The 12,438-nt window shown below is 37.4% G+C and overlaps 1 protein-coding gene across 2 annotated transcripts; it reads left to right on the top strand.

The window, feature by feature from the left end:
- The first annotated feature begins 279 nt into the window (after positions 1-279).
- Art1 (arginine methyltransferase 1) lies at positions 280-11,903 on the top strand. 2 transcript variants are annotated; one of them, XM_028321245.1, is made up of 9 exons: positions 280-419; positions 562-617; positions 725-885; positions 1,094-1,258; positions 1,705-1,853; positions 2,308-2,455; positions 2,643-2,732; positions 5,076-5,225; positions 9,653-11,903. In XM_028321245.1, the coding sequence occupies exons 2-9, from the start codon at positions 563-565 to the stop codon at positions 9,794-9,796; spliced, it is 1,062 nt and encodes a 353-aa protein (XP_028177046.1). In that variant the 5' UTR covers positions 280-419; position 562; the 3' UTR covers positions 9,797-11,903. The 2 variants fall into 2 exon arrangements, with proteins under 2 accessions (XP_028177046.1, XP_028177045.1); XM_028321244.1 differs by having other exon boundaries at positions 280-617.
- Positions 11,904-12,438: the final 535 nt, after the last annotated feature.

Genomic DNA, 12,438 nt, shown 5'->3' with positions numbered 1-12,438 from the left:
TTTTTGTATCGATTGAAACTCATTTGTCGAGTATTGTATTTCTTGATTTATCTTCTTTAAACAACACTAATATGTGAGTTGCCTGCTTAAAAATTTAAATTGTGTTTAGTATATTTTAATTTATAATTTTATCCAATAATAGGTAATTGATTTATTTAACTATTATTACAAAGAACGGAAATAAATTCGTGTAGTTTAAAAACTTACATACTGAATGTAGTGCATTTATGCAATGCAACAACAGTTTTTTTACGTTATTTTATTTTTTTCCCGTCTGGCAACCTCGTTTTTGTCTTTCAATTTTTGCGGAAAAGCTTGTTTCAAGCATTTTTCGGCGTTTTGTGGAAAACGCGTAAAACCAATTAAATTGTGATATATTTATCATTTTAAATTCATATTAAGTGTAATAATAGTGCAAAGTAAGTCCAATTGTTTGATTAGAATTAAAATCGTTAGTTTTAATTCGTTTGACAGATCGATTCGCGTTACAAAGTTTCAGGTTATATAGCATTAATTATATTTTTATACTATTTTTGGTTCATATTGATTTGAAATGGAAAGCATGGATGTCGCACAAGAAGGGACATCAGCTGCAACGACGCCAGTGGTTGAAAATGGTGAGTTTTTGAACAAAGCGCTTACAATGCCGGGCGTTACTTTGTGCTGAAAACGTGTTTCTTTTAGCGTCGTTTTTTGGTGTTAATTTCGTGGCCATTGGTTTTAGGGCCTGACAAAAACGTCACAGCCGAGGAGATGACGTCCAGGGACTATTATTTCGACTCGTACGCCCACTTCGGCATCCACGAGGAAATGCTAAAAGACGAAGTCCGCACCCTCACTTATAGGAATGCTATGTACCACAATAAGCATCTTTTCAAGGGCAAAGTAAGTTTTACCTATAGTTTCTCCCTAGTCATGGGAAAAACTGATCAATGATCTAGTGTTGTGTCAATATTATAAGCTTGGGTCTCCATTGTTGTTGTGATGCTATAAAATATAAGTTGACTTAAGAATTCAGCATCATTTTCACATCTTACAAAGATGTTTTAGTTTTTATTTCAATAATATGTTTATGATTATTATTTGCTTCTAGACGGTTCTAGACATAGGCTGTGGCACGGGTATCCTCTCCATGTTTGCGGCCAAGGCTGGGGCTGCCAAAGTGATTGCCATTGAGTGCTCCAACATAGTTGATTACGCAAGAAAGATTGTTGAGGCTAACCGGCTCGATGATGTTATTGAAATTATCAAGGGAAAGGTAAGAATTTATTTAAATGTTTGTTTACTCATTCTTTTATTATTTACACTATAGTAATTGTTGTTGTGCCTGATTTTCTTCTTTACTCTAAATGTAATAGTCTGTTAATTTTGTATCAACAAACAGATGATTTTTCAGAGTAAATTAAGTACATTTTACATAATAGCAAAGATTTAGCCTTTGGCCACATGATATTTTCACATTTTTAACCCAAAGAAGAAAAAGATGTGTAGTTCTGTATTGTGCAGATGGTCTCTCAAAAAGATTTCATCCCTCTAATATCTTTATGGTCTTTTTCCTCAAAGGTTGAATCACCCTAGATCACAGATATTTCCACATTTTTAACCCAAAAAAGAAGAAGTGTAGTTCTGTAATGAACAGATGGTCCCTTCAAAAAGATTTTTATCTCTTTATCAATATCTAATCTATGGTCTTTTACCTCATAGGTGGAAGAAGTGGAGTTGCCTGTCGAGGGTGTGGACATCATCATCTCTGAGTGGATGGGCTACTGCCTGTTTTACGAAAGCATGCTGGACACCGTCCTCTACGCGCGGGATAAGTGGCTGAAGCCTGATGGCATGCTTTTCCCTGACAGGTGAGTAACGTTTGTTCGTTTCAGCCAAATGACGTACTGTGCTGGACAAAGGCCTGCCCCAAACATTTCCATAGCAACCGATCCTGCACTGCCTGCATCCAGGTACTTCCCGCGACCTTGATCACCAGATCGTCGGTCCACTTAGTGGAGGCCATTCGAGAACCACAGCTGCATGTTAATAACAAACAAACTATTACATTTGCGTGATTTCATAGTAGGAAACAACAAAGTTTAACAATTCTACAAACATAACATGTAAACAAGTAGTGAGTGTAAACGTAAATATCAGAGCTATTTATATTTTATACTGCCCTTGAAGGTATTAATTCATTTGAGTACTTACAGCTTCAACCAAATTATCACCACAAGAAATCACAAGTTCTTCAATTGACATCATGCAATACTATTTAGCGTAGTTTCCTAGAATTCACAAATTTAATGTTTTTGTTTTCAGATGTACGTTGTTCATATGCGGCATTGAGGACCGCCAGTACAAGGATGAAAAGATCAACTGGTGGGATGATGTGTATGGTTTCGACATGTCGTCTATTAGGAAAGTTGCCATCTCCGAGCCTCTTGTGGACGTTGTGGATGCTAAACAAGTCAGTGCATTATTCTGATTAAACTACTCATTTTAATAGGATATTAATGGAGATATAATTTAGTATACAATTTGTTTCAGAAGATAAGATAGTTGTTGTTGGTTAAAATACTTAAAATAATAATAAGTTTACTACTTTTATTTGATGCTTGAGTTATTTTCTCACAGTTCATGTTTTATCTTTTCAGGTAGTAACAAATTCGTGTTTATTAAAAGAGATAGACCTGTATACTGTTAAGAAGGAAGATCTTAACTTCGAATCGAAGTTCCATTTGCAGGTAAGCAATCAGTTTTCAGGTTGTTGTTGTTGCTTGTTACGCGCGTTTCAGGAAAAAAAACCGCGTAAAATCCAAACCATTGTGATAAGAGTTTCGCGCGTTTTCATTGCAAAATACAGATTACCATGAGTTGTTGTGTAAAAAGTATTCAATCTTTTTTTATACTAAAGATTGCTAACAACGATCCTTATTTCGCAATCCCAACTATCCCAACTAATATTATAAATGCGAAAGTAACTCTGTCTGTCTGTCTGTCTGTCTGTCTGTCTGTCTGTCTGTTACGCTTTCCCGCTTAAACCTCGCAACCGATTTTGATGAAATTTGGCATAGAGATAGTTTGAGTCCCGGGAAAGAACATAGGATAGTTTTTATCCCGGTTTTTGAAACAGGGACGCGCGCGATAAAGTTTTTCTGTGACAGACAAAATTCCACGCGGGCGAAGCCGCGGGCGGAAAGCTAGTACCCTATAAATGCTACAAGGTTGCTGAGATGTTTTCGTAAAATCGCGCGTTTTTATAGCGTTTCGACTTCACGATTATTAAAAGCGAGTACTACTAGCTTAGTAATAGGGTTGATATTCGGCAACCTTTTGAGATTAAAGTTTTTTTTTTTATCTCGAAAGTTTTCCAGTTCTAATGAGCCACTACTAACTGTAAAAAGAGAAATCGTCGTGTTTTCTCTCGCGTTATAAGGCGAGAGCCCTTCGTTGATTGAACAGCCTTCGCTAAGTACAGTCGCGGAATGAAAAGGTTCGTCAGTTTTCAAATTGATTCCTTCAACGAATCGCGAGCACATATTACCTTTTGAAACTATGTTACAGAATAATCTCAAATTAGAGAAAATAATCTTTAACTGTTAGTCAGTAAAGTTCAAAATTATTCAGATCAAAGTTGTTTGACGATTTATCTTGTCAAGAAGATTATTATGATTGATAAACTAAAACCTTCTTGTTGGTTCAACCTGCCATTAACCCATTTAGACCTACCGTACCCTATGTGGTACAGTATCTTTTTGAAAATATTTTGAAGTACCAAACTGTCGTTAATTTCTAAAAATGATGGTGACAGTAAGCTTAAAATGATTATTTTACATAAAAATATGTAAAAATATGTTTTAACAAGTGGTTTCGAAAATATTTATAAAATCCCTCGACAAAAAATAAAAAAAATATTCACAATGTATTCACGAAGGTATATTTCTTATTATTTATGGTAAATCATGTTATTTATCAATTTTATTTCAAAAATAGGGTACAATAGATATCATGACTACTAATAAAATATTATTGAGATTATTTTTATACGGTTTATTCCAGTCTAAAATAGGTGTACCGTATAAGGTACAGTAGGTCTATGCATGAGCAAATTATGCCAGAAAATATAATTTATTTTTATTATTTTTATTTGTTTTAGGCTATTGATGCTTCACTATATTGCCACAAATCATGAAAAATTTGACAATTTCAGCAAACATAAAGCAATCTTGGTATTTTTCTACTGCTGTCTTATCAGATGACCGCTAATAATGATCACGAACGATAATGATGACGAAGATTCAGGCGATAAAGATAGTGTCAATGTAAATAATTACCCTCAGAGTTTTCTTCGATGGATTTGCTGAATTTCCATCGTCGCGTTGCTAAATGCGATTATAAATACCACTAAACGTAACAAGTCAGAAGAAGCCAGGTCTTCTTCAGCTATCCTCACTAACTTCGGAGATGGTAGGAAATAAGAATCAAACGTGGTTAGTATCACAGAAAACGTCTTACAAGACATTCCAAGTATGATACTGGTGATAATATGATTTTATTTTTAATTTTTATCATACAAAAATTAATAAAAACTTGTTTGAACAACGAATATGTTTTGCATGCTAATAGACCTACTGTACCCTATATGGTACGGGCTCCCCACGGCCCCCTATTTATGGATTATTTTTTTAAATATTTTTTTCATGATTTTTATGCTTCCCTTTGAAAGTTTTTGCTGAAAAATCAAATTTTATTTACAAAAATAATTATCGGTCTAAATGGGTTAAATAAAAAAAACTATTGTCAATTGGTCAATGTCATCATTGCATTGCACTGATGGGATAGAAAAATAAACAAGCAAAACCTTATTCGTCAGCAAACGTCATATTTATTTAAATGTTAGCAGCACTGTTTCTTGCACTGTTATGTTGGTAGGTTTGACTCTTTGGTGCAAGCGAAAACCGACACTAAGGTGACGAACCTTTTCATTCCGCGACTGTACATATGCGAGCTCCTCAAGAGTGTCTCCCGAACGACAGTGCATGCCACAATCGACTCTGTAACCAGCTAAATAAGGTTACTTTTGGCAGGTGCGGCGCAACGACTTCATCCAAGCGCTGGTGACGTTCTTCAACGTGGAGTTCACGAAGTCGCACAAGCGGCTCGGCTTTAGCACCGCGCCCGAAGCGCCCTATACGCACTGGAAGCAGACCGTGTTCTACTTCGACGAGTACATGACGGTAAGTTGATCTTCGTACGTTTCAGCCAAATGACGTCCACTGCTGGACAAAGGCCTCCAAGGTTTTCCACAAAGGCCCTGCGCTGCCCGCATCCAGGCTCTTCCCGCGACCTTCACCAGATCGTTGGTCCATCTAATAAAAGGCCTGCCCACGCTACGTCTTCCAACCCGTGGTCGCCACTCGAAAACTTTTCTGCCCCAAAGTTAGTCTTATGATTCTTTTCGTTGCGGTCGTGCGGGTCCAAGGAAAATTTCACTTTCCCTCAGGAAAAACTTGACAGTCTAGCTCTAAATCCTGGCTACATAGGAGTTGCAGCGGTGGGGACCAGACCTGGGTATTTCATCATCTAATCAAATGCCACTGTTTGAGTTTGTTTGGCCGCTAACTGTAGAAGTGACGTAATTCAATCGGGATTATGCTTATATCGTTTATTGCAACAATTCCCTATTTCATCCATCCAATTATTTTTTGACACAAAAAATAATCTGCACCTTTATCATTCTCCGAAATTCCAATTAACTCCAGACTCAGGGTCGGACTGGGCCGGAAGGGCCCGGGTGGCTGATAGCAATCCCGAGGCCCGAGACTAGATCATGGTGATGGGATACTATCGAAAAATACTGAGATACACAAATTGAGATAAACAAACTTTAAAAATTTTATTACAATACTAAAATAAAGTAAAATAATAAGTAGGTATTTACTAATAACAAATAATAATATAAAGCTAGCCAATCAACATTTTTTTTAAAACAGGAGAACTTTCAGCTAAGCTGTTAATGACTCGATCGTAAAAGCTGCTGTTTTCGTAATCCTTGATTAGATCCGATTCTGTATTTAATACAGTGTGAGTTACGATAAAGTGCACATATGAAATTAGGTGAAACTAGATCTATTTTTATCGACAAAAAACAGGTCAAAATTTTTTGAGATTTTTTTTAAAAAATTTAAGCATTTTTTTCTTCCAATTACTTATTGTAAAGAAAACGTAATAACTTTTAAACTAAGAGGTTTATCCTGTAAAAACAGTAATAATGCTAAATAACAGACGATACTAAAAAAATACATAAAATACTCAGAAAATGCCAACAAATAATAAAAAATGATACTTTTTGAAAAAAATCTGCTTTTAAATTCGTGTATTTTTGGTTATTTGATAAATTTCTCCAAAAAAAGCCCCTATAACAGGTGGTTTTTATTACTTTGCATTATTCTCTATCGTATTACCTTTGTAAAACCAAAAATCGCATGTCTCTATCCCTATCACATGGTTTCCCCACAATAGTCCAGCGGCGGCGGGGTTCAAACCAGTGTTCCTTGGATCCCGAGTCGGCCAGTCTGACATCTTCACCGTTCGGTATTGTAGCTTTGTTCTATAGTTCAGGATTCTATGTGAGTATCTACTGCTTGAATGCCAAAAATCCAACCAATGAAGGCCAGGGCATCATGAAAGAAACATAAATGGTCAAAGCCCTCTTTCCCACTGGGCACTTTAGGCACGTGCTCAGGGCCCCGCGACGGAAGGGGCCCCCGTCTGTCCGTCTCAAAATACCTTCTTCTAGATGACAAGGGCCCCCTTGATCCGTAAGTGCCCAGGGCCCCTAGTAGGTTAAAGAAGGCCCTGTGTTTACATAACTTTTTGTCCTCAATTAAATTAGAGAAACTTCATAAGCAAAAAGGATTTTTTTTTGCTTATAACTTCTTCAATCTTTAATTTAAGGCAAAAAATTATATTAACATATTTGTAGGCAAAGCAATTTTCTACAAATTATGACTGTACAATTTTTTTGTACGACGCATAGTTTCCGAGACATGCACGCGGGCAACCGTAGCACAGGGGCCACGCTGCGCGGGCCCCCTGTGCTACGGTTGCCGCATGCCCCGCAACCCAGGCCCGTGGGGGGCCCGCGCAGGCTGGGGCCCGGCTGGCAAATGCCACCCCGACTGTATGGCCAGTCCGACGCTGTCCAGACTTGCCAAAGCTCATCAAACTGCAAACAGCCTATAGTCAGCTAGATATCCTACACAGAGGTACTCTTCTTTATGCATAACAAGGCAGGTATTTGACCGAAATCGCACCTGATGTTAAGGCGATTATCATACTGCACACACTATAGAAAACACGCGCGGCCCAACACACTGACAACGCGTCTGCGCGCGGGATTTTTTATATGTAATCACGCGGATCGCGGCGGAGCACGGAGCAGTGTGATAATCGTCTAAGTGAGATGAAGTCTCGGATGGTACATCTACATCTGCTACATCTGCCCTGTAAGTGCCTCATCATCATCATCAACAGCCCTTTACAGTCCACTGCTGGACTATGAGCCTCCTCCACTATAGTGGACGGTTTTGCCATAATCTCCACGCTTGGCAGGCGGGTTGGAGATCGCAGTTTAAAATCAGGGTTCGAAAATATCCGATATTTATTATAAATATCAAAATATCGGATATTTATGATATATATCCGATATATATCAACTTTGATATATATCAATTTTGTATGAAAGCCATAGTATTATTTTATTGTATTATTCATGAATACTATTGCATAAGTGTTACATAAACATGTTTTTAATGTTTTTAAAACTTAAAATCAGACAAATAAAGCAAAAACATAAAATATCTTTGAAATACGGCAAAATCAACTAAAAAAATAAAAATCTTATGTCAAAAAGTACAAATACAGTAACAAATTTTAAAAGTTGATATATATCATCAAAACCGGCTTGATATATATCGGATATATATCCGATATATATCTTGATATATATCCCTTGATATATATCCTACCGTTCGGTATTGTAGCTTTGTTCTATAGTTCAGGATTCTATGTGAGTATCTACTGCTTGAATGCCAAAAATCCAACCAATGAAGGCCAGGGCATCATGAAAGAAACATAAATGGTCAAAGCCCTCTTTCCCACTGGGCACTTTAGGCACGTGCTCAGGGCCCCGCGACGGAAGGGGCCCCCGTCTGTCCGTCTCAAAATACCTTCTTCTAGATGACAAGGGCCCCCTTGATCCGTAAGTGCCCAGGGCCCCTAGTAGGTTAAAGAAGGCCCTGTGTTTACATAACTTTTTGTCCTCAATTAAATTAGAGAAACTTCATAAGCAAAAAGGATTTTTTTTTGCTTATAACTTCTTCAATCTTTAATTTAAGGCAAAAAATTATATTAACATATTTGTAGGCAAAGCAATTTTCTACAAATTATGACTGTACAATTTTTTTGTACGACGCATAGTTTCCGAGACATGCACGCGGGCAACCGTAGCACAGGGGCCACGCTGCGCGGGCCCCCTGTGCTACGGTTGCCGCATGCCCCGCAACCCAGGCCCGTGGGGGGCCCGCGCAGGCTGGGGCCCGGCTGGCAAATGCCACCCCGACTGTATGGCCAGTCCGACGCTGTCCAGACTTGCCAAAGCTCATCAAACTGCAAACAGCCTATAGTCAGCTAGATATCCTACACAGAGGTACTCTTCTTTATGCATAACAAGGCAGGTATTTGACCGAAATCGCACCTGATGTTAAGGCGATTATCATACTGCACACACTATAGAAAACACGCGCGGCCCAACACACTGACAACGCGTCTGCGCGCGGGATTTTTTATATGTAATCACGCGGATCGCGGCGGAGCACGGAGCAGTGTGATAATCGTCTAAGTGAGATGAAGTCTCGGATGGTACATCTACATCTGCTACATCTGCCCTGTAAGTGCCTCATCATCATCATCAACAGCCCTTTACAGTCCACTGCTGGACTATGAGCCTCCTCCACTATAGTGGACGGTTTTGCCATAATCTCCACGCTTGGCAGGCGGGTTGGAGATCGCAGTTTAAAATCAGGGTTCGAAAATATCCGATATTTATTATAAATATCAAAATATCGGATATTTATGATATATATCCGATATATATCAACTTTGATATATATCAATTTTGTATGAAAGCCATAGTATTATTTTATTGTATTATTCATGAATACTATTGCATAAGTGTTACATAAACATGTTTTTAATGTTTTTAAAACTTAAAATCAGACAAATAAAGCAAAAACATAAAATATCTTTGAAATACGGCAAAATCAACTAAAAAAATAAAAATCTTATGTCAAAAAGTACAAATACAGTAACAAATTTTAAAAGTTGATATATATCATCAAAACCGGCTTGATATATATCGGATATATATCCGATATATATCTTGATATATATCCCTTGATATATATCCTCGAACCCTGTTTAAAATATTGATGTTTTTCAGAGAGCGCTGCTGCCCGTTCTCTGTTTGATGTGTAGTCCCTAAGTCGCCTCTTACGACACCCGCGGGAAGAGTAGGGGTTGGTGACAAATGTATTCTACTCTGACGTCACCACACGGCTTAGTGCCTATTCACTCAGAATGAATTATTATATCCCATCTCCAGGTCAAGAAGGGCGAAGAGATCATGGGCACGTTTTCGATGCGCCAGAACGCTCGCAACAACCGCGACCTGGACTTCGAAGTCGAGATCGACTTCAAGGGCGAACTGTGTCAGGTCCAGGAGAAGAACCACTACAGGATGCGCTGAGGCACGCCCTGGCCACCGCAGGAGTAACCGTGAACGCTGTATTCTGATTTTACCTGTAAGTTACTGCAATGTGAATTGAAGTTTCGAAGTCACATTTTTGTTTCCCGTAGCTTTTACACTCGGACCAAGATTATGTAAAGCCTGGTCTCCGAGCACGTAGAAGTTTGTCCAATGACCCCAAGCTACCCATCCTTATCGCTCGCGCGAAATTATGTTGCTATCGCGCTCGCACACTCACTGCGGGTGCCAGTCGCACAGTCGCGACAGCAATATAATTACACTCGAGCGATAAGGATGGGTAGCTTGGGGTCATTGGACAAAATTCTACGTGCTCACGGACCAGACTATAGTAGGTTTTTTTGGGCAACTATAATCGATATTGATTACCAAAGTAATTTTAACATTTCTTTAAGACTACTTGAACAATTTGAAATTTTTTGAGGGTAAAAATTATGTAATTTTAAAACGCCTATAAACTTATTTTACAAACTATTTTTGTAGTAAATGAATTAACCTGCTTATGCACAGCTTCAGAAATTGTGTAAAAACATTGCCTAAGAACAGAATACAGCATTCACGACCCATACGATCTGCAAATTAATGTTAACTTCAATGTAATCCAATGCTGTGTCAACTCGAAATTTTTTGTTTCTTCATTATTCATTATTGTGATACTCCCTGGTGGAGATTGTAACGTTTTGGTGGTCTTCGGTGTTGTAATTTTGTCTATGTCGAAGCTTTATGGTGAGAAAATATTGTGTGGTGTATTTTCAAAAACTTTGGGCCTATCTTTAAGCGGTAATAATAAGGTTAGTTTTTGATTAAACCAAACACAGTGTGAAAAGCCGCCATAAAATTGATAACAAAAACTTCGTTCTTGGGTTGACACGGTGTTGTCTAATTGAATACAATTTTAATTTTACATTAAACACCCAAAGGATGGGCGAGATCGTCTTCGTGATATTGCAACCAATTTATTCGATGTCAATATAAGTAATTTTGAATGTCAAATCATTTCGTAGGTGCCTTCAGGATTCACAAAATATACCACATCTGATAAGAGTGGTTGATCAGTTTCGTAAAACCTCATATCATTTTGTTTGCATGTGTAGTTGCTGTTACAAATGAGAATGAATGTTACAGTTTTTGCTAATTAATGCAAAATGTTACTTATTTCATTTATGTTTTAATATGTAGGATCAGAATTTAAACCTCATTTTTGAGTCGTTTAAAAACTAACTTCGAACTGAAGGCTGGCTTCTCGTTAACGAATTTGTAACGTCACTGTATCATTACGGTCGCTGTGTTAATTTTAATTAATTATTAAGTGTTCGAACTCACTTTTCAAACATACGATTTCTAAAAATAGCTAGATTTACTGTAGCAAAGAACTCCAGTTTGTTGAGATTAGTTAAGCAGTTAAGACAAGTGGCAGATAGCATAGAAATAATGTTAGTAAATGAATTATACCTTATACTTATACAGTGTTCAAAGGATATTGTAACGAAAAGTGACTTCGAACTGCATCTTATGTATGAGTAAGATTCTCATGTTTGTATTAAACCGCCTAAGGATTCTCCCCGGCGATTACAAGTATGTACGAGCCGGGAAACGCTAGTTTTCAGACTAAAACTTGTTCTACGGTCTTTTGTAATTAAATTAAAACTAGTCGAGTCGTCAACTATTGACTTGACTCTAAATATTTTTCTAGTTTCACTGAATGTAGGTACAGAGATGTTGGTTTTGTTATTAGTGGCAAAATAATGATTGTGTTGATTTTTTGTAAAGAAAATTGAATTCCAATAGTAGATTTTATATAAAATTTGTAATCGTCACATTATATTTTTCAAATAAAATTTAATTAAACGGGAGACTAAATAACAAAACTAGCATATTAGTGTACCTATGAACCCTTCCCAGTATTGTTTGTGTCAAAGTGCAAAGTAAAATATACTCTGTCTGAGGATTAGGTCACTCTTTGTAGACACCAATGCCAATGACAAGCTAGTTGAGCCATTGTGGCGGATCCAGTTTTCTATAATGTAGCGAATGATGATTGTATGTAAGTATGGTTAAGTATTCGAGGTGCATAAACGAGTTAAGCAGACCCTGTTGTTTTATTTCTACTGTTACTAATAAAAAAAAACTAGAATTATCCAGTAGGCGTAGTATGCGCGCCGCGATAAGCGTTTATCACCCCATTTTATCGATTTTACGCGATAAGCCCATACATTTGTCGTCTAAAATCATCGATATGATTTTATCACGGCGCGCATCCTAGCTCGGCTGGTGTAGGAAGAGTCAAAAATAAACACAACTCCTTGTAATTCTTATTATATTGATAACTTATAAAATTAGAACGTAAATACACTTAAGAAGTACTTCAGACAGGACAGAATACGAGAGCCGACTTAAAGTTAAAATGCAAATTACTCTGCGTCGGCAAGCTTGTGACAACGCACAGTAAATATGTTCGACAAGGTAAAGTTTAATGAGTATCAGGCAGTATAGATTGTAAATATTCAACAGTTGGTATTACATTGGTTTATTTTTATTTTAACTTGTGTAAATGTACAGTCGACATCAAAAATATCTTTACAGCGATAGAGCAAATAATTCTAATCTCTTATAGCACACTTAAT

Source organism: Ostrinia furnacalis, unplaced genomic scaffold (genome assembly GCF_004193835.3).
Source record: "Ostrinia furnacalis isolate ACB-3 unplaced genomic scaffold, ASM419383v2 OfSCF7487, whole genome shotgun sequence".
NCBI lineage: Eukaryota > Metazoa > Arthropoda > Insecta > Lepidoptera > Crambidae > Ostrinia > Ostrinia furnacalis.
The sequence above is the reverse complement of the archived record's forward strand: the minus strand, read 5'-3'. Positions and strand labels throughout refer to the sequence as shown.